Here is a 21,966-nt window from a genome sequence, read left to right as displayed (position 1 = left end):
TGAACCTCCTTGAACCCATTGCCTGCTTCAAGTTATCAATTCTCAGCTCTTTAGTTTCATTGTTTCTTTCTCCACCATTTTTTTTTGCCAAAATCTTTTGAAGCAAGTCCTACTTTATCTGTAAATACCATAGTATGTATCACTAACAGATAAGAAACTTTTAAAAAAGAAAACCACAATAGTATTATCAAACCCAACAAAATTAACACTAATTCCTGTCAACTAATTTTTGTGTTCAGTTAATTATGATTGTCTTGAAAAAGTGTTTTTTTGACAATTCATCAGCACCCAAATAAGTTCCACAAATGCACCTGCACAGTATGTGTCTTAAGGCTTGTTACTGAGATAAAAATTCTCCCTCTGCATTTCTTCCCACACATGCTATTTTTGTGTCACTTGTCCAGTAGAATTTTTCATTCTGGATTTGGCTGTTTATATCCTTATAATGTCAGTTAGCTTGTTTTCCTCTATTGCCCATATTTCTCATAAACTTATAGATATAGAGGCTTTATTAGATTCACATTTGGGATGCTTTATGGGTGGGACTGTGTAGTTCTAAATACATCACATTAGAGGCACACAATGTTTGTTCTACATTTAATTATGTCATGACTGATCAGTTGGTTCAAGTGGCGTGAGCTTGATCCAACCATTGTATAGTTTTCTATCACCCTTTCACTAAGTAGTTCAAGCAGCCATTATTTCCTTGGTGGTTACAAAATGGTGTTTCTCATTTCTATTATTTATCCTGCACTATTAGCTCAGATCTATTAAAAATTACTCCTCATCCACTATCTGGCTAGTTAATATTATTTAGTGTTATCTATTGCTGCACAATAAATTACCTCAGAGCTTAATGGCTTAAAGCGATAATAAACATTTATTATAATGACTCATAATAAGTCACTGTGTTTTCAGGCTTTGCCACCTGCAAACTCATCCTCTATACCACTGCCCCAGGGACTATATGAAATACAGTGTGACTATTATTAAAACTGTTCAGTGGATAGGATCAGTTAACCCTTAAATTTAATAATTTAAGGAAGGCAGAAGTCATAAACTGTCATTTCCAGAATATCCTATTATTTGCACAGGTCAGCCTACTCACATGGGAGGAAACTGCAGGAGGATGTGTCTACTGGGGACAAGAATCCCTGTGGGCTGCTTGGAAGCTGGCTACCATTCCTGCAATACAGTCTTGATAGGAAAGGAAGGTTGAACACTTTCTCTTTATCAAACTTCAGAATAAGTGAGTGGTGCCCTAGCAACCTCTAGGGAGACAAGTTTCTTTTCCTCCCTTGGTGGGGGTGGGTGGGTGGAGTATCGTAACAACTATGTGTATTTACATACTGGCATGTTTAAAGCCATCACAGACATTTTTCTGTGTATTTCTGAAGTCGTCCCATCTTTGGTCAGTGGGAGTCTCCTTAAGCTGGCTCCTGTCTTCTTTTCCAATGGCCCTAGTAGTCTTTGATAACTCTTGCTTTCAGGCACAAGAAGACATCCAGGCTCATAGCATACATTTCCTACCCCAGACTTAAATGTCCCAGTCTCCAAGAAGTCCTGATTTATTTTAAGTGGAAAATGGCATTTGGAGATGACAATTTTGATACTAGAGCTATTCATTGCTGCTGGGTTATTATTGTTTCTAGATTACTTTAGTGGACATAGCTAAGGAATAAGTTTTTTAGAAAGAGAAAATTAAATCATGAAATCATATGTTATTTCTAGTTCAAAATAAAGATGAAAAGATTCTTACTTTCATTTTATGTCTATATCTCTTTTCTCTTATGCTGAAGATCTTTGTTCCTAATGATATGAACATAATTAGTAAATATTAACATAATTACTAATTTTGTTTATATCCATCCATCCAGCCAGCCATCTAGAATCTTGCTATCTAGATATTTTTATCCATAGTTCCAAAATAACAATAAGTGTTACCACTAATATCAAGACCACAGGATGCAATTTAGGATAGCTTTATGATTCTTTTTGTCCTTAGACTATAACCCACTGTACAGCTAAAATACTTTAAAAAATCAATTGAATTAAATCTCTATACTTGGTTATGCCACCAACTTGAAATACGGCTAAATTCATTTATTTTCTTATTTTCTTTCAGTGTTTAAGAATTACTCTTTTTCATTTTTTGAGTCACCAGGTGAAACATTTACCTAGTCCCCAGTAAAACTGTAAAGCAAATTGTATTTTGAAAAGCCTAGCTTTCATCCTATCACTTTCCCTTGTTCTCTTCCTCATTCTATAGGTAACTATCTATATATTTTTTTCTGTAATCTTCTTTTCTTTTCTTAAAAAAAATAATGAGCATATGTGTATGTGTGTTATGTGTATCTATATGTATATACTTATATCTATTTATCTACATCTAACTATCATTCCCTTTTCTTACATGTTTCTTTATCCTTTTTTCACTTAATGTATCCTGAGGATCACTCATAGCAACAGATAAGGATTCTTTCTTTATAGTTGCAGAGTCCTCCACTGTTCAGCTTTACAAACTAGGGATGAACATCTTTTGCTTTAACAAATAGAGTTTGCTCTAGTAAACTGCAGTGTCTGTTTCTCTACAGCCTCACCACTAGATGAGTCAATTTTTTTTTAGCTCTTTGCTAGTCTCATAGTTAAGAAATACTATCCGTCTTAACTTGGAATCCCTAGAAAATAGAGACTAAAAACAATTCCAAGGAAATAAGGAACCCTCTGGCAAGTAAGCAAGAGTGAGGGAAAAGCAAAGTAGGGGGAAAGGAGGAAAAACTAATGCAGGGTAGTGAGTTACCAAGCTAGCTGCATGCAGTTGGTTGCTTGGTAAGGGGAGTGTTTCTCCAGAGGCTGGATAGGGTGATACAATTAATCTGAGTATATTGCAGGGAAAAAAATTATAGCAGGAATAGATAGGTTGACATCCGGTCATGATACACCCTGCATGACAGATTAAAGGATTTACATTGTGTTGCTTTGGCAATGAAAGACAACATTTTGGGCACGAAAGTGATAGGAGCAAAGAGGCTTTTAGGAGGAGACAACCTGGATTAGAGTAAGGAGAGTTTAGGCAACAGGGCACTACTTGGCAAACAATCACATAGTCCAGCAGGGGAGTGCTGGAAAACAGAACTAAGCACTGTTGGATGAAATGTACAGAAGCAAGGAATTCTTAATTTGGAGAGTTTGGGGGTCTCTCTGATTGGGATCTAGGGAGTTTGTAAACCTCTAAAATTTTATGTAAATTTTGTGTCCTAAGTATGTTCATTGCTCAGGGGAAAGGACTTTTAGCTTTCACTTGATTCTTAAAGGCATCTGTGAGCCAATAATTAGGAAACCCTGGGTCACTCAGCTTTTGTGTTCACTGATCAGTTTATGTTGTAAGTATACCTCATTTATGAACTTAGTATAAATCTCTGATGATTCACATTTTACATCCACATTCTCTGAATTCCTATTGTACTTACTGTCTGTGCTGCTCAGTTTTACATCTAGCTTGGTTTTCTAAGAATTGCTTTTCTTACACTGTGCTTTTCTTAAAGGAACTCATCTGCATATTGCCCTCAGTCACTGTCAAAACATGATTTTAGGGTTAAGCAAAGTGCAACTTAAATGAAGTAAAATCTGCTTGAGAACACATTGTACCAGGGTGGGGGGTGGAGGGTGGGATGAATTGGGAGATTGGGATTGACATATATACACTAATATGTATAAAATATATAACTAATAAGAACCTGCTGTATAGTACAGGGAACTCCACTTTGCTCTACAGTAGAAACTAACATTGTAAAACAACTGTACCCCAATTAAAAAGCAAACAAAAAACCCCCCAAAAAACAATGCCACATACACTGAACATATATAGTATGCACTTGCTTAACTATTTCACTAAGACAGTGTCCTGGAAGTGGAAATGCTAGGTCAAAAAAAAAAAAAAAAGAACACATTGTACCAAACACGTGAACATATAGGGCTAAGTTAGAACTAAAGAAAAAAGTTTTTTCAAACCTTGGCTACCTACTAACAACAGCAATAGTTTACTATGTTTTTTCTGTTGCATCAGAGTTCATCCCAGGAGCACAAAGGCCTTACATGAACTCTGCCTTATTATCCTCCTCTCGTTGGAGACATTGCATTCAAATGCAGCTGGGTCTGTGTGTGCTGACGTATTTGGAGCAGGAAAGCACGGCTTTGTTCAGTCTGCTGGAGCCCAGCACCGGGTCCAGCCTCATCGGACCCCACCCCTCCTTACTTGGCACGGGAACAATGCCTCCCACCCCCAGCTGGGAGGCACAGAACTACAGGGGAGCATTTTGAGTTCTTTAAAAAAAATTTTATACCATTAAGCTGTGCATTGTTGAGACATTTTGACCACCTTTCAGATTAAGCTTTTAAAATTGATTCCAAACACTGAAATTTATGCCTCTGGGTTAGGACTTGCCTCTTGAGCATTTAAAAAATATTTTATTATGTACGTTAGTTATTTTTCAGGAAAAGACTGAACTTTAGTTTTGAGCTGTCTATAATGTTACCTAGAAATTCAATTTAATATTACTCTGCTTTGGGTGAAAAAGCATAGAGTCATATAAAATTAAGAGCCTGGGACTAGGTCAAGGATAGAGGAAAACTTCTTAAACACTATTGAAGAGTATATTACAAAACCTCATCTCTTTCCTTTAAAAAGAGGATTCTTATTGAGATTAGAACAGAATTACAAAAACTGTCAAAAAGAATAAAATTCTCCTTAAACTTCTGCTGTTACTGGAGCTAAATGTCCATGAGTGGAAACATTAATATTTTTAAATAGTTCTACTGAGGTATAGTTTACATACCATACATTCATGTCTTTTAAGTTCAGGGAGCCATAATTTTAATGTCATTATATAATAGTCACAAGAGCTATTTCTGACTCTACAGTAATGCTTCACATGTAGTTAATATACTAAGTATTTTGTTGTTATATCAATAAGATGATCCCAAACATTGGTCACAATTTTGATGAGAAAGACTTTAGGATCTTGTTAGGAAACGTGTCAGTGGTATCACTCCCGTCGTACATTATTACTCAAGTCTACTTTTTATTCAGATCAAGACTCTCCTGTTAGGCTGTGAGACACAGCTTTCTACCCACACAGGAACTCATGAAATCTCCAGGGTATGTGTTATCAGGGAAGGTACTTCCAACTTGGAGAAAATACAAAATGCCATTTGAAGATATATTTTTAACATTGTTTTTTTAAAAATTAAGAATAAATGAACAAACAGATTACATCCAGCAGATAAAGAGCTTTTGTTACATTATCTTAAAAATGGTCCTTACTATTTAGGTTCTGTAGAGAATCTTGACCCAGAAACTGAAGATTTGGTTTTGGGTCCTGCTGAACTACTTATAAGGCTCTCAGGCCTCATCTTGGTTCACTCATAATCTCTGGGGCTTAGTGTCCCATCCGTGAAATTGGGACCAGGATAATTGCCCTGACTAATTTAGAGAGTTTTAATTAGGAGCAATGGAAATAATGTAAGGAAAAAGTGTTTTGTTAGCCACAAAGTGCTGGTCAATTGTAAGGTATTACTTTTGTTATCACAAATCAAGAAAATGTTCTTTATTAATCAAAATCATTTGCAAATAGTTCTAAGTGTCTATCTGAAACTGAGTCCCCTAAAACCGAGCTCCTCTGCTGAGTTTGTGGTTCACCTCTCTGTCCAAAATGTTGTTCCCTTTCTTGTCCAGTCGTATTCCCCTCAAGATTGAGGAGTATCAAAGAAAAAGGGGGATTAAACTGAGCAGGACACTGTGGGGCCCTTCTGGGACCCAAAATCTTTCCATGTCCCTTGTTTCTTGCTTGTAGGAAAAAGACTTTCAGTCTCCTTGGCCTCCCCTGAGTTCCAAAGGGTAGATTCAAATAGTTACTAATTAGGAGAGTGAGGAAATGTAGAAAGAAACAACAGTGCAGGATAGGGCAGGGTCCTGGTTCTTCCTTGGGTGATATACATAACAACCTGACACATGTCTCTGAGTTCTTCTACAGGAACTAAGGCTCCCACCCATGTGGAGGATGGTAACTTCAGGCTGATCACAAGCATGTGGACCCAGACTGGTTGGAACCAGAAAGCCAATGACTGAGATTCCTGGGACACCACCCTGTTACCTCATCACCAACCAATCAGAAGAAAGTCACACACCCTGCAGCCCTCCCACAAATTTTGCCTGTAAAAACTCTTACCCAAAAATTGATTTTGGCAGGTGAGAGGACCTTGGTTCTTGCCTTCTCTGGAGAAAGAATTCCAGAAAGAGACCAAGGTTATAAAGCACAGAGTTTATTAGAAACACAGTACGTGTGGGAGAGTGCACCAAGAAACAGTTTATTTAGGGCAGAAGCGAAAGTTGCACACTTGGAGAAGAAGACCATGGATGTCCTTGAGAGTGAGGAGCACATGATAGGGACAGCCTAGGTTGTTAATATGGGGTTAATCTTCCACATTTAGATGAGGGCGCCTCCCCTTTCCCTCCCCTATGATCACATTGTCTGCAATTTCTTATTTGGGCTTCCACCAGGCACCATTTTGAATCTTTCCCATGAGCACATAAGTGAAAACCCACGGGGTGGAGGTGGGTAAAAACTGCAATGCTAATGATATTATAATGATATTACAATGTGTCCAAGGTTACTAGAGGACAGCTAGAGATGTCCTCTGTGTGTGTGTCAGGCTGGGAAACCTGCTTGACCACAAGAATGTGGAGACTGAGGTGGGCCTCCTCATCTTTCATCTGATTAGGGCTCATCATACTAATAGTAGTTTATCTCAAAGAGTCAGCATGAAACCTGCTGCAGCAGATTAACCTGAAGCCTATCTATCTCTTACCACAAAGTGCATGCTCCACAATTTTCATGGTCAGAGTTTCTTGCTCAGATGTTACAAAATTTCTGTTTTAGATGCCATTTCTCCTTGTGTCATGGCCTCATTTAGTGCAAAACTGGGAGATGGCTTTGCCTTTTGCCTAATGCCTATACATAAAGAGGTTGTTCTTGGACCCAGCCCCAGCTTTCCTGCCTCCAAACCATTGGAGAGTTTGGGCATTTTGAGCATGAGCTGCCCATTCTCCTTGCTTGGCCCTGCAATAAACCTTTCTCTGCTCCAAACTTGGGTGTTTCAGTTTGTTTGGTCTCCATGTGCATTGGGTACATGAACTTGGGTTGACAACATATCTATACTTGGTGCCATATATTCAGGATAAACACATGTGGCTCTGAAATGGACACATGTAGGGCCTTTTTTCCACAGGAATAATGAGGAGCTGGGATGAATCTCCTGCCTTCACCTTCAACTTCATGTGCTTTCTTCCTGCCACTTCCCATTCTGAATTATTACATTCTTTATTATTAGCAGTTTATTTATTATCACATTAAAAAATAACAGAGCTTCCCTGGTGACACAGTGGTTGAGGGTCTGCCTGCCGGTGCAAGGGACACGGGTTCGAGCCCTGGTCTGGGAGGATCCCACGTGCCGTGGAGCGGCTGGGCCCGTGAGCCACAACTACTGAGCCTGTGCGTCTGGAGCCTGTGCTCCACAACCAGGGGGGCTACAACAGTGAGAGGCCCACACACCGCGATGAAGAGTGGCCCCTGCTTGCCACAACTGGAGAGAGCCCTCGCATGGAGACGAGGACCCAACACAGCCATAAATAAATAAATTAATTAATTAAAAAAAAATAACAAAAACACCTAGTAAGTCACCTGAAGAATGACCAGATTTCTTTAGATAAAATGAGGTAAATTTGTGCCTCTAAATAATTAAGCTTAGTTATGGGACAAATAGAATGCATAAGTTGTAAAGCAAGTAAAAGGTTTTAGTAAAAATTGTAAATAAATAAAGATAAAATCATAATGGTAAAGCTAATGTCAAAAAATATTGTTCTCTGATGGTGGCATCACAAGCCTCAGGGCTTGTCCCTAGCACTTCCATGGACTTGATCAAGCTATACATGTTTTCTTAAAAATTTTCCATAAAATTCAGCTAACACTTTTAACTTATTACAAAGCACATTAGGTATCTTGGACATCCTGGAACATAGCAAGCTTATTCATACTTGGTTTGGATTAATTTAGACTTGACTCCCTACAAGCCCTCCTGCCATAATCTCATATTCAGTAGATCACAAAACACCATGAATATTTCTCTGCAATATCTTCCAAATTAATTTTTTCTTTCTTTACCTATGGCTATTTTGGATTTCCAAATCTGTCTCCCAGTAACTTCCCAATATACCCATCCTGCAAAGGGATGTTGAGATAAGTTGCATACATCTGTCTTTACCATGGCTCTTTCCTGCTCAGGAACTGTCTGCGTCTCATTCTTGATGTAAATCAAATCTGTTACCTTTCATGTAAGTTTTGCATCCTTCTATACTTCCTCTGTCCCATTTCTCATAGCCAATCAGTAGACTATCCAGTTTAGTCAATTTGGCTTCATTAACGTGAGCATGGGGTAACCGTGCTTGTCCTTCCATTTGTACGTTTGCTTAGAACTTTTGGAATTAAGATTCCTTCTACTTTTTCATTGATTCATTAATTGAATGAATACTTAATGAATGCCTGTTCTATGCTAGGCACTCTTCTAGGTATGAAGATACACTGGTAACATGAGAGATCAGGTCCATTTTCAGGGAAAAATAATAGCCAATATATAAACAAACAATAAATAAACAAAATAGGACAATGATATATTATGGAGAAAGTAAAATATGATAATGTGATAGAGAATGATCAGAGGGAGGGATAGTCTTGAGCTGGTCTAAGGGAGTCCCGTTCTGAGGAAGTGAGACAATGACAAGACGGAGGCAGCCAGATGGAGACTGATGGCGAAGGTCCTCCAGCTGGAAGACATAGCAAGAAGGTCTAGAAACAGAAATGAGCTTGGCGTGTTCAAAAGATAAAAGTAGGTTAACTGTAGCGAGTGAGGAGGAAGAGAGATGGTCCGAGGGGGGCGGGGCCAGATCATGTAGGGCTTTACAGCTCATGGGGAAGGGTTTAGGTATTATTCTACATGTCCTGAGAAGTCACTGGAGTGCTTTTGGTAAGAAACAGGAAGATCTAGTGACCATCTCCTCCCCCCGCCTCCTATGTGCTTTCTCTCCAGCCCAAGGTACAGTGACGAGCAGTTCTTTGAACTTTGCACTTTGTTTTTGATCATTTTCTAGTGTGCAGGTGGAGGGGAACTGTTCAGGACTTTCTAAACTACGTGTGCTCTCCCCTGTCTTCCAGGGGAGCCTCTGATACCCCACTGCCCCACTGCTTTGCAGTCAGCCAGTGTTAGCAGTGAGTCATACCTTCCGATGTGTCCTGGGAGAAAAACTTTGACAAATCACTTTTCTATACATCTCACATGTGTATGAGACATAGAAATGCATGAGTAGCTACGGTGGAAGGAACTGAAGGACAGAGAGCTTCCTTCCTCTTTATTTGGTGTATTCCCAGAGCCCGTCATATACCACTTATGCACAGAGGACATGCTCAACGAAGTAACTTATTTATAAGACAACATTCCTTTGTTTATTTTCTTCCCACTCAACAGACTCACATTTTGTTTCATATTAAAGTAGTTCAGAAACCAAACTGTGCAGCTTTGCTGGGGTCCACCTAGAGAGGAGAGGCTCCTTTCTAAGGGAGCTCAAACCCAAATCTAAAAGTAAATCACAAATGTGAGCACTTGTAAACCCTTGTATGGTGAACATCTCTGACAACACTCTCAACACCACGAATTTAAGATAGTCTATTTGTTCCTGGAATGAGATGTAGTGATTCATTTTCATTATCATAAATGCTGTGCTGATCCATTTCTAGTTGCCTTTATCTGTCCCCCAGTCACCTAGCAAGTCTCCATAAAAATATTTCAAATAAGTGTCAGTTTGTGTTCCTAGTTTGTGCGAGTAGAGGACCAGGTAGAATGCAAACAACCTGCCACATTCTTTCCTAATAATGTCACACTTACTAAACAGTCGATCCCTGCTCCATGCACGTGCCACCGTTGCCACATTTCATCAAGTGACAGGGAGAAGCATCACACTGGCCGACGCTGCGCCCAGCATTTGGGTGGCCCTCAGGCATCCCAAGGCTTCTGAAATGGCCATTCTTCTTACTGCGAACTTGCAGAGTAAAAATACAACCTTGAAAAGAGAAAAAAATACTTCATATTAAAAAATGGAAGAAATGGATAAAACAAGAAGACAATTATTTTTCATTTTTAAAGGAACATTTTTCAAAATAAAGTAATACATGTTAATTTAATGGAAAAAAAAAACAGAGAAGCACAGAGAGAAAAATAAAGTCATCTACAATATCACCACTCCAGAGAAAACAGTTACTAACATTTTGAGAAATATCTATCTATCTATCTATCTATACATATATACATATATATACAGAGTTTTTTTCTATGCTTAGTTGTATTTTCTTTTAAACAAAAGTAGAATCTTGCATTAAATATTTAATATATATATTTTGTACCAAAAATTTGTAGAGCATGAATACCTTTAACTCTTTTCTCATAACATTAACTATTTTTAAATGATAGCATAACAGTCTCTTAGATCATAATATACGTAATTAAATTTCAATTATTGAACTACTGACTCATTTCTTTTTTTGTTATTAAAAATAATGCTATAAGAAATTTATTATATGTATACCATGTGCATTTGCTAAGTATTTCCTTAGTATAAATTTCCAGAAGGAAAACTACTAGGGTAACAGATATGGGTGTTTTGCAGCGTGCCCAAGTGTCATGGATATTTTGCACAGTTATGTCTCCTGCACCAAACATGGGGACACCCACCTCTTCACAGGCACCACAATGCAAGACTTTATTGTCTGCTTCATTTTAAAAGGAAATAAATCATAAAATGCCTTTGTTATTTTTATTTTTTTAACATCTTTATTGGAGTACAATTGCTTTACAATGTTGTGTTAGTTCCTGCTGTATAAAAAAGTGACTCAGGCTTCCCTGGTGGCGCAGTGGTTGAGAATCTGCCTGCTAATGCAGGGGACACGGGTTCGAGCCCTGGTCTGGGAAGATGCCACATGTCGCGGAGCAACTGGGCCCGTGAGCCACAATTACTGAGCCTGCACGTCTGGAGCCTGTGCTCCGCAACAAGAGAGGCCGCGATGGTGAGAGGCCCGCGCACTGCGATGAAGAGTGGTCCCCGCTTGCTGCAACTAGAGAAAGCCCTCGCACAGAAACAAAGACCCAACACAGCCAAAATAAATAAATTAAAAAAAAAAAAAAAAAAAAGTGAATCAGCTATACGTATACATATATTCCCATATCCCCTCCCTCTTGCATCTCCCTCCCACCCTCTGTATCCCACCACTCTAGGTGGTCAAAGCACCAAGGTGATCTCCCTGTGCTATGCAGCTGCTTCCCACTAGCTATCGATTTTGCATTTGGTAGTGTATATATGTTAATGCTACTCTCTCACATCGTCCCAGCTTACACTTCCCCCTCCCTGTGTCCTTAAGTCCATTCTCTGCATCTGCATCTTTATTCCTGTCCTGCCCCTAGGTTTGTCAGAACCATTTTTTTTTTTTTTTTTAGATTCCATATATATGTGTTAACATATGGTATTTGTTTTCCTCTTTCTGACTTACTTCACTCTGTATGACAGACTCTAGGTCCATCCACCTCACTGCAAATAACTCAATTTTGTTTCTCTTTATGGCTGAGTAATATTCCATTGTATATATGTGCCACATCTTCTTTATCCATTCATCTGTCAATGGACACTTAGGTTGCTTCCATGTCCTGGCTATTGGAAATAGTGCACAATGAACATTTTGGTACATGACTCTTTTTGAATTATGGTTTTCTCAGGGTATATGCCCAGTACTGGGATTGCTGGGTCATATGGTAGTTCTATTTTTAGTTTTTTAAGGAACCTCCATATTGTTCTCCATAGTGGCTGTATCAATTTACATTCCCACCAACAGTGCAAGAGGGTTTCCTTTTCTCCACACCCTCTCCAGCATTTATTGTTTGTAGATTTTTGATGATGTCCATTCTAAGCAGTGTGAAGTGATATCTCATTGTAGTTTTGATTTGCATTTCTAATAATCAGTGATGTTGAACATCTTTTCATGTGTTTGTTGGTCATCTGTATGTCTTCTTTGGAGAAATTTTTATTTAGATCTTCCACCCATTTTTTTGATTGGGTTGATTTTTTGATATTGAGCAGCATTAGCTGCTTGTATACTTTGGAGATTAATCCTATGTCAGTTGCTTCATTTGCAAATATTTTCTCCCATTCTGAGGGTTGTCTTTTCATCTTGTTTATGGTTTCCTTTGCTGTGCAAAAGCTTTTAAGTTTCATTAGGTTCCATTTGTTTATTTTTGTTTTGATTTCCATTTCTCTAGGAGATGGGTCAAAAAGGATCTTGCTATGATTTATGTCATGGAGTGTTCTGCCTATATTTTCCTCTAAGAGTTTTATAGTCTCTGGCCTTACATTTAGGACTGTAATCCATTATGAGTTTATTTTTGTATACGGTGTTGAGTGTTCTAATTTCATTCATTTACATGTAGCTGTCCAGTTTTCCCAGCACCACTTATTGAAGAGACTGTCTTTTCTCCATTGTATATTCTTGCCTCCTTTATCAAAGATAAGGTGATCATATGTGCGTGGGTTTATCTCTGGGCTTTCTAACCTGTTCCATTGATCTATATTTCTGTTTTTGCACCAGTACCATACTGTCTTGATTACTGTAGCTTTGTAGTATAGTCTGAAGTCAGGGAGCCTGATTCCTCCAGCTCCGTTTTTCTTTCTCAAGATTGCTTTAGCTGTTCGGGTGTTTTGTGTTTCCATACAAATGGTGAAAGTTTTTGTTCTAGTTCTGTAAAAATGCCATTGGTACTTTGATAGGGATTGCATTGAATCTGTAGATTGCTTTGGGTAGTATAGTCATTTTCACAATGTTGATTCTTCCAATCCAAGAACATGGTATATCTCTCCATATGTTTGTATCACCTTTAATTTCTTTCATCAGTGCCTTACAGTTTTCTGCATACAGGTCTTTTGTCTCCTTAGGTAGGTTTATTCCTAGCTGTTTTATTCTTTATGTTGCAATGGTAAATAGGAGTGTTTCCTTAATTTCTCTTTCAGATTTTCCATCATTTGTGTATAGGAATGCAAGAGATTTCGGTGCATCAATTTTGTATCCTGCTACTTTACCAAATTCATTGATTAGCTCTAGTAGTTTTCTGGTAGCGTCTTTGGGATTCTCTATGTATAGTATCACGTCATCTGCAAAGAGTGACAGTTTTACTTCTTTTCCAATTTGGATTCCTTTTATTTCTTTTTCAAGATGCTTGATACGACTTCAATTTTCTTAAATTTACCGAGGCTTGATTTGTGACCCAAGATATGATCTATCCTAGAGAATTTTCCATGAGCACTTGAGAGGAAAGTGTATCCTGTTGTTTTTGGATGGAATGTCCTATAAATATCAATTAAGTCCATCTTGTTTAATGTACCATTTAAAGCTTGTGTTTCCTTATCTATTTTCATTATGGATGATCTGTCCACTGATGGAAGTGTGGGATTAAAGTCCCCTACTATTACTGTGTTAATCTCTATTTCCCCTTTTATGGCTGCTAGCATTTGCCTTATGTACTGAGGTGTTCCTATGTTGGATGCATAAATAATTACAGTTGTTATATCTTCTTCTTGGATTGATCCCTCGATCATTATGTAGTGTCCTTCTTTGTCTCTTGTAATAGTCTTTATTTTAAAGTCTATTTTGTCTGATATGAGAATTACTACTCCAGCTTTCTTTTGATTTCCATTGGCATGGAATATGTTTTTCCATCCCCTCACTTTCAATCTGTATGTGTCCCTAGGTCTGAAGTGTGTCTCTTGTAGACAACATATGTATGGGTCTTGTTTTTGTATCCATTCAGCCAGTCTATAACTTTTGGTTGGAGCATTTAATACATTTACATTTGAGGTAATTATCGATATGTATGTTCCTATTACCATTTTCTTAACCGTTTTGGGTTTGTTTTCGTAGGTCTTTTCCTTTTCTTGTTTTTCCCGCCTAGAGAAGTTCCTTTAGCATTTGTTGTAAAGCTGGTTTGGTGGTGCTGAAGTCTCTTAACTTTTGCTGTCTGTAAAGGTCTTAATTTATCCTTTGAATCTGAATGAGATTCTTGCTGGGTAGAATAATCTTGGTTGTAGGTTTTTCCCTTTCAACACTTTAAATATGTCTTGCCACTCCCTTCTGGCCTGTAGAGTTTCTGCTGAAAGATCAGCTGTTAACCTTATGGGGATTCCCTTGTATGTTATTTGTTGCTTTTCCCTTGTTGCTTTTAATATTTTTTCTTTGTATTTAATTTTTGATAGTTTGATTAATATGTGTCTTGGCGTGTTTCTCCTTGGATTTATCCTGTATGGGACTCTCTGTGCTTCCTGGACTTGATTTAATATTTCCTTTCCCATGTTAAGGAAGTTTTCAACTATAATCTCTTCAAATATTTTCTCAGTCCCTTTTTTTTTTCTCTTCTTCTTCTGAGAACCCTCTAATTCAAATGTTGGTGCATTTAATGTTATTGCAAATGTCTCTGAGCGTGTCCTCAATTCTTTTCATTCTTTTTTCTTTATTTTGCTCTGTTGCAGTTATTTCCTCTCTTTGATCTTCCAGGTCACTCATCAGCTCTTCTGCCTCAGTTATTCTGGTATTGATTCCTTGTAGAGAATTTTAAATTTCATTTATTGTGTTGTTCAGCATTTTTTTTTTTTTTTTGCTCTTTAATTCTTCTAGTTCCTGGTTAAATGTTTCTTGTATTTTCTCCATTCTATTTCCAAGATTTTGGATCATCTTTACTATCATTACTCTGAATTCTTTTTCAGGTAGACTGCCTATTTCCTCTTCATTTAGTCCATCTGGTGGGTTTTTACCTTGCTTCTTCATCTGCTGCATATTTCTCTGTCTTCTCATTTTGTTTAACTTACTGTTTTTGGCATCTCCTTTTCGCAGGCTGCAAGTTCGTAGTTCCCGTTGTTTTTGGTGTCTGCCCCCAGTGGGTGAGGTTGTTTCAGTGACTTGTATAGGCTTCCTGGTGGAGGGGACTGGTGCCTGTGTTCTGGTGGGTGGGTTTGGATCTTGTCTTTCTGGTGGGCAGAACCACATCTCGTCCTGTGATTTGGGATGTCTGTGAACTTAGTATGGTTTTAGGCAGCCTCTCTGCTAATGGGTGGGGTGTTTTCCTGTCTTGCTAGTTGTTTGGCCTGGGCTATTCAGCACTGGAGCTTGCTGGCTGTTGGGTGGAGCTGGGTCTTAGCATTGAGATGGAGATCTCTGGGAGAGCTCTTGCTGATTGACATTACGTGGAGATGGGAGGTTTCTGCTGGTCCAGTTTGCTGAACTCAGCTCTCCCACCTCAGAGCCTCAGGCCTGACACCAAGCCAGAGCACCATGACCCTGTCATCTACAAGGCTCAGAAGAAAAGGGATTAAAAAAGAAAGAAAGAAAAATAAATAAATAAAATTATTAAAATCAAAATATATAATAATAAAAATAATTTTAAAAAAGAAGCGAGCAACCAAACCAATAAACAAATCCACCAATGATAACAAGGGCTAAACACTATACTAAGATAAACATAAATCAGAAACAAATCAGTTGCAGACAGCAAACCTCACGTCTACAATTGCTCCCAAAGTCCACCACCTCAATTTTGGGAACATTCGTTTTCTATTCAGGTATTCCACAGATGCAGGGTACATCAAGTTGATTGTGGGGTTTTAATTCACTGCTCCTGAGGCTGCTGGGATAAATTTCCCTTTCTCTTCTTTGTTTGCACACCTCCTGGAGTTGAACTTTGGATTTGGCCCCAGCTCTGCGTGTAGGTCACCCTCAGGCATCTGTTCTCTGCCCAGACAGGATGGGGTTAAAGCAGCGGCTGATTAGGGGGCTCTTGCTCATTCAGGCCAGGGGGAGGGAGGTGTACGGTAGTCATAATTGGAATGCAGGGTGAGCTTGCGGCAGCATAGGTTGGCATAACATTGCAACAGCCTGAGACTTGCTGTGTGTTCTCCCAGGGAATTTGTCCCTGGGTCACGGGACCCTGGCAGTGATGGTCTGCACAGCCTCCCAGGGAGGGGAGGTGTGGATAGTGACCTGTGCTTGCACACAGGCTTCTTGGTGGCTGCAGCAGCAGCCTTAGTGTCTCATGCCCATCTCTGGTGTCCACGATGATAGTCGCAGCTTGCGCCCATCTCTGGAGCTCATTTAGGTGGTGCTCTGAATCCCCTCTCCTCGTGCACCCTGAAACAATGGTCTCTTGCCTCTCTGGCAGGTCCAGACTTTTTCCCGGACTCCCTCCCGGCTAGCTGTGGTGCACTAGCCCCCTTCAGGCTGTGTTCAAGCAGCCAACCCCAGTCCTCTCCCTGGCGTCTGACCTCTGAAACCGGATCCTCAGCTCCCAGCCCCCACCTGCCCTGGCCGGTGAGCAGACAAGCCTCTCAGGCTGGTGAGTGCTGGTCGGCACTGATCCTCTGTGCAGGGATCTCTCTGCTTTGCCCTCTGCACCCCTGTTGCTGCACTCTCCTCTGTGCCTCTGAAGCTTCCCCCCGCCATCCGCCGTTTCCACCAGTGAAGGGGTTTCCTAGTGTGTGGAAACTTTTCCTCCTTCACAGCTCCCTCCCAGAGGTGCAGGTCCCATCACTATTCTTTTGTCTCTGTTTTTTCTTTGCCATACCCAGGTACATGGGGAGTTTCTTGGCTTTTGGGAAGTCTGAGGTCTTCTGCCAGCATTCAGTAGGTCTTCTGTAAGAGCTGTTTCATATGTACATGTATTTCTGATGTATTTGTGGGGAGGAAGGTGATCTCCACATCTTACTCCTATGCCATCTTGAAGGTCCCCTCCTTTTGCTATTTTTAATTAGGGTTGAAAGCCTTTCAATGATTTGTCATTTATAATTTTCCCTTTCAGTTGCTTATTATTTACTGTTTTTCTCTATCTACCTTTTTTCTATACCCTGTTAAACACTTATTTGAAAGACCTTTTTATATAACGAGCACATTAGCTGTTTGTCACATACTGTAAATACTTACTCCAGTTTAATATTTGGTATTTAATTTTGTTTATGGCGGCTTCTTTTTTATTTTTATGTGGAGAAGTTTATAATACTTATGTTGTCACATTTCTCTTTTTTTCTCTCAGGGATTTACCTTTGTACGTGTCCTTAGAAAGTTCTTTTCCACACATATAATGTATGATCTTACTTATATGTGGAATGTAAAATTTGCCTTTTGCAGAGTGAAATGCACTCAGAGCAAAAATGTAAGTAGAGGATGGAGTCAGGTGGCTCTGGGTTCAATTACAATCTCTGCCACATAATGGCTAGATGACCCAAATCTGTCAATTTTTCCACCTTTAAAATGAGAACAAATATAACTACTTCATGAGTTAAGAGGAGTAAGAAAATATACATGAACTAGTAGTATAATGCTGGCAATATGTAGGTCTTGTATCCCCTTCCACACTCTCAGAAATTCACTCTTTCCTTTATTAAAAAAACATTTCCTTTAGCAAAGACAGTGGGATGCTAACATTAAGTTTTCGTAGTTTTTATAATCATACTCTGAAAAAAGCTTTGTTTAAATGACTGTAATATGTATTAATGTCTGAAGTGTTCATTTAAAACAATTTCTCTTTTATATGAATAAATAAAATACTTTTGTTATGAGGAACTGCTAAAATATGTTTTTGGCTAAAAATGTAGCATTGTTATATTTAGAGAAACATTTGGCTAACACTAATAGCTATATGTGTTTATTTCATAGAGAGATGCTTCATGTCAGTCAACATAAGATACAGTGTAAAAGCAATTACAGTGGAAGCCATTTCTAGAATATATATTGTATAATTTCACTCCTATTTATACAGCAGATTAAACATAATCGGCTTAGTATAGTACCATGCACCAGGTATTCCATGCCTATATCTTGCATGTGATAAAATGGGTATGAAAAAGACTTTTGGAACTATGATATTGGAAAGACTGGTGAAATTCCAAATAAGTGATAGCTTTTTTTTTTGACAGTAAGAGAATTTGTAACTTATTGCAGTGAACTCATTACTCTTCTCTTATGGGCTCTAGTTTGAAAAATCTCATGGAATTAAAAAAGAGAGAGAGACAGACAGGCAGACAGAGACAGAACAAGAAAAGTTGAACTAGCCAGAAACTGCATGTACTAATGGTATGGGGCATTTTCGGGCTGGAATAACATCTTTACAGCATTGTTAATGAACCTGAATCTATTTTATGTCTACACTATTCAGTTGAGTAATGTTTAATAATCCCTGTATCAATGAACACTAGCTGCTGTGACACTAGAATAATCGATAGATAGGATAATAGATTTCCCTATGTTCGTACTAGTCAAAAGTGATTTTAAATTCTACATCAGAATTAAATAGGTCTGGCGGTGAAAGTAACTGATCTTAGAACACTGATGAAAGCTATGGTTCTCCTCTCCAGCAAAATGCATACCGGTACACACACAATTTTGTGTGTGATTTCAGGAGACTCAGAGACCCACTGAATCCCATCCATGAACCTCAGCCTGAGAACCCTATGCCTTTAGAGAAGAGGGAAGAATCCCTCTTATTAGGACAGGAAAACAGTAAGGCCCTCTGTGCCTAGTATATGTAGATTTTTTAATCTGGAGAAGGGTTAAATAACCTCTTCATGAACATGAAAGGCTATAGGGAGAATAATGGCTCATTATAAACATTTCCAGAACAAAAGCAAAAGGGCATGATCAACAGACAGAATTTGTATTTTAGTCTGAGGACTTCTGGATTAGATTTATGTATCTGGAGTGTTTAGAGAAATGTGAAAGCCTATGTCAGATACTCTTTTACTGTGTGTGATTTAATCATCATTCTAAAGACAAATGTGATAATCTTAACCTAATTATCAAATTCTTCCATAAAGCTTTGTATTTGCTTTGTTATGATTGATTAACATAGTGGCTTCCAAATCTGGGGAGGCTCATTGAAATGCAAATTTTTAGACCCTCATCATAGAGATTTCACTTAAGCAGGGTCCAGAAATCTATATTTTAAAGTCACCTTGTATCACTCTTTAAAACCAGTGAGATCAGCTCTGGGGAATCAGGTTTATAGTACAGTTGTGATCTAGTCATGATGATAGGGTGGTACTACTTGTCTATAATTTGTAGTACATAATAAAGGCTAGTTTATGATGGAGGAGATGCAGACATTGAGGAAGGATTCAAGAGACAAATGATAAAATTAAGGGCTAAGCTAAGGTCCTGGAGTTTCCATAAGACTGTGGATTAAGTGGCAATTCCAAGAAGACCCACCCAAGATTTTTATCCTAAGAAGCTTGGCATGCTTCCAGGCCTGTCAATGTAGTTATTTCTGTCAGAAGAAGGGACAGCTGTGTATGTGCTGAGTGTAGGCTCATTAACAGACTTAAGGAGAAAATGACAGGTATTGACGAAAGCCAGTCTTTGTTCTTGTTAACAAGATGTGAAGGAAAGTTCCTAATAGAAGGGAAAAAAACAAGACAATAGGAAACCAGGAAATGTTAGACTTCGATAACTTTGAAAGCATCAAGCCCTCTGACAGTAGGATGGAATACCACTAATAGCTAACATTTATTGTGTTTATCATGTATTGGTTTCTGGTATAAGCACTTAACATAATTATTTTACTTAATTGATTAACTTACAAACACCCTATGAGGTAGGTTTTTTTTTTTTTTTTAACAGAGGAGAAAATGGAGGCTCAGAGAGTGTAAGTAACAGGCTAAAAGTCACACAGCTACTACCTGGCAGATCCTGGATCTGAAGGCAACGTGACTAGAGCCAGAGCCACGTCTGTGAGGCAGAGAAAGAGGAGCAAAGGTTTGACTGGAGCTGGGCCTCCTCCTACCACCAGCATCATCATCGTTGCTAACATACTGAGAGCTCTAAGCTCTGTGGTCTCTCTCCGTTAGCTCACTCTTGGAACTAGAGAAGTGCTGTGATTGTCCCATTTTACAGCTGAGGCACAGTGAGTCACGAGGAGGTTGGTTGACTCGCCAGGGTCATGGAGCTTGTAGGTGGCAGAGGGGACACATATTCAGACAGTTGGATTCCAGAATCCACACTCTTATGCTTGATTATATGCAGAATATTTACAGAAGCAGTGTGTGTGGGAACAAATGGCAACAGGTTTTGATGACCCCCAACAAGGTCTGTGTTTCATTGAGTGGAAGATGTGCTTTCTTTCACATTTATAAATTTACCCATCCTTTTCTTTGAATATAATGTTTTAAAACCTCATTGATTTGTTTTGCCCTTCAGATGATCTCCTTCAGTGAAAGAACTGTTGAGCATTGAGCATAGAGCCTTAATATGCTTTAAACTATTCTTTAAGACACTCTTCTGAGAATCAGCACGGATTATACATTCAAAGAAAAAGTTTCTTTGAGAGCCTTGGCAGAATGAAGTAGTTTTACTAGAAACTGGCCTTGTATTATGTTGGATTAGCTGTGTTGTTTTCATATGTTTCAAGTACATGGCATCCTGCATCTGTGTTTAGGCAGAAGTCAGTGGGGGTGGGGAGAATGGGGTTGCCAGGCAGGCAGAGAACTCAAGTGACCCAAATGCATCACATCCTGCTCCCTAATCCTGGGCTTCTGATGGAGAGTAGGCTGGTCATGGGTGAGTGGCTTAGGACACTACAACAAGCAGCCCCTTGGCCAAATATTCTGGGACTAGGAGCCACCAAAATGCTTATTTTTACCAAATGTATTATTATAACAATTCAAAGCATGCCTTTATGTGGTAACTCCACTATGAATCAGCTTTATAGGGAAGGCCTGAGTCTATGTTCCTTTTTGAACACAGGAGACAGGCTATGGCAGTACGATTGCTTGTCCAATTGTGGTGTTTTCTCTTAATCCCCTTGGCCTCTGGTGACCTCTGTGGGCCATATCTTCATGGTGTGGATAGGTGGCAGCCATCTGTCCATCATCTTTTATATCAAGTACATTCCAAAGTTAGATGGAGTTTCAATTTTTACTGTGACTCCATGAGGTTTACCCTACTTACCCTATATTAAAAAGCACCTTATATAAAAATGACCCACAATCCTGACCTCCCATATCATGCTCTACTTGTCCTTTTCCCCCCACAGAATTTATTACCTATACTATTATATAATTTATTTATTTACTACATTTAGTGTTTATTGTCTGTTCCCGCCTTTATCCAACTAGAATGTAAATTCGTGAGTGCAGGAATCCTAGTTTTGTTCACTGAAACACCCTAACACCTAGTACATAGGTAGTTAAGTGATTAATAAACAATGAATGAATGTATTCCATTAAAATCTAACTCTGATCAAGTCTGATTAGAAAGCAATCCTCACTGCTGGTTTTAGAACTAGAAATATACTCTTTAAAAGTTTTTTCTTTTCTCAAATTTTGAGACAAGTAGGTATAGTGTAAAATCCGTCCATGTCTTACCTTGAAAGCCATTTTTAAAATCGGCTCCATTTGGTAGGAGATCTGGAGTGTATTCACTGTAGCCACCTACATAAAACTGACTGAAGACATTGAGACCAACCAGTTTTCCTGGGGAGATGATGGATTTATTTTGCTGATCATCTACCTTCAAAAGGAAAAAAAATTCAAAGCTTATTAAAAAAGAAATTGATTCCCCAGGGTGAACTGTTAGATACTCTTTTGCTATTTCCCATTAACTTGGCATGAAAACTTACAAAGACCTGAATTTTGAAGAACTCAAAAACACTTTACCACTTAATTCTCTGCTTCTCCACTGGTGTCTGTTACTATGAAATAGCTAGCAGTCATGGTTCTGCATCTCAATCAACATCACAGTTCTTCAAAGCTTAGGAGCTGGCATCCCATTGGGCCTCCCCCATCTGGCC

The 21,966-nt window shown here is 38.8% G+C and overlaps 1 protein-coding gene across 1 annotated transcript in view; it reads right to left on the bottom strand.

Moving 5' to 3' along the window:
- Positions 1-21,966, bottom strand: part of EYS (eyes shut homolog) — a 1,768,116-nt gene that overhangs the window by 58,136 nt on the left and 1,688,014 nt on the right. The window contains exons 33-34 of the mRNA XM_036871239.1: positions 21,542-21,686; positions 9,994-10,168 (exon numbers count right to left, since the gene is read on the bottom strand). Coding sequence (XP_036727134.1) covers positions 9,994-10,168; positions 21,542-21,686 — 320 coding nt within the window. The remainder of the gene's footprint in view (positions 1-9,993; positions 10,169-21,541; positions 21,687-21,966) is intronic.

The sequence above is a fragment of the Balaenoptera musculus genome, chromosome 12 (assembly GCF_009873245.2).
Source record: "Balaenoptera musculus isolate JJ_BM4_2016_0621 chromosome 12, mBalMus1.pri.v3, whole genome shotgun sequence".
NCBI classification, from domain to species: Eukaryota; Metazoa; Chordata; class Mammalia; order Artiodactyla; family Balaenopteridae; genus Balaenoptera; species Balaenoptera musculus.
Note: the sequence above shows the minus strand (reverse complement) of the source record. Positions and strands in the feature narration are given on the sequence as shown.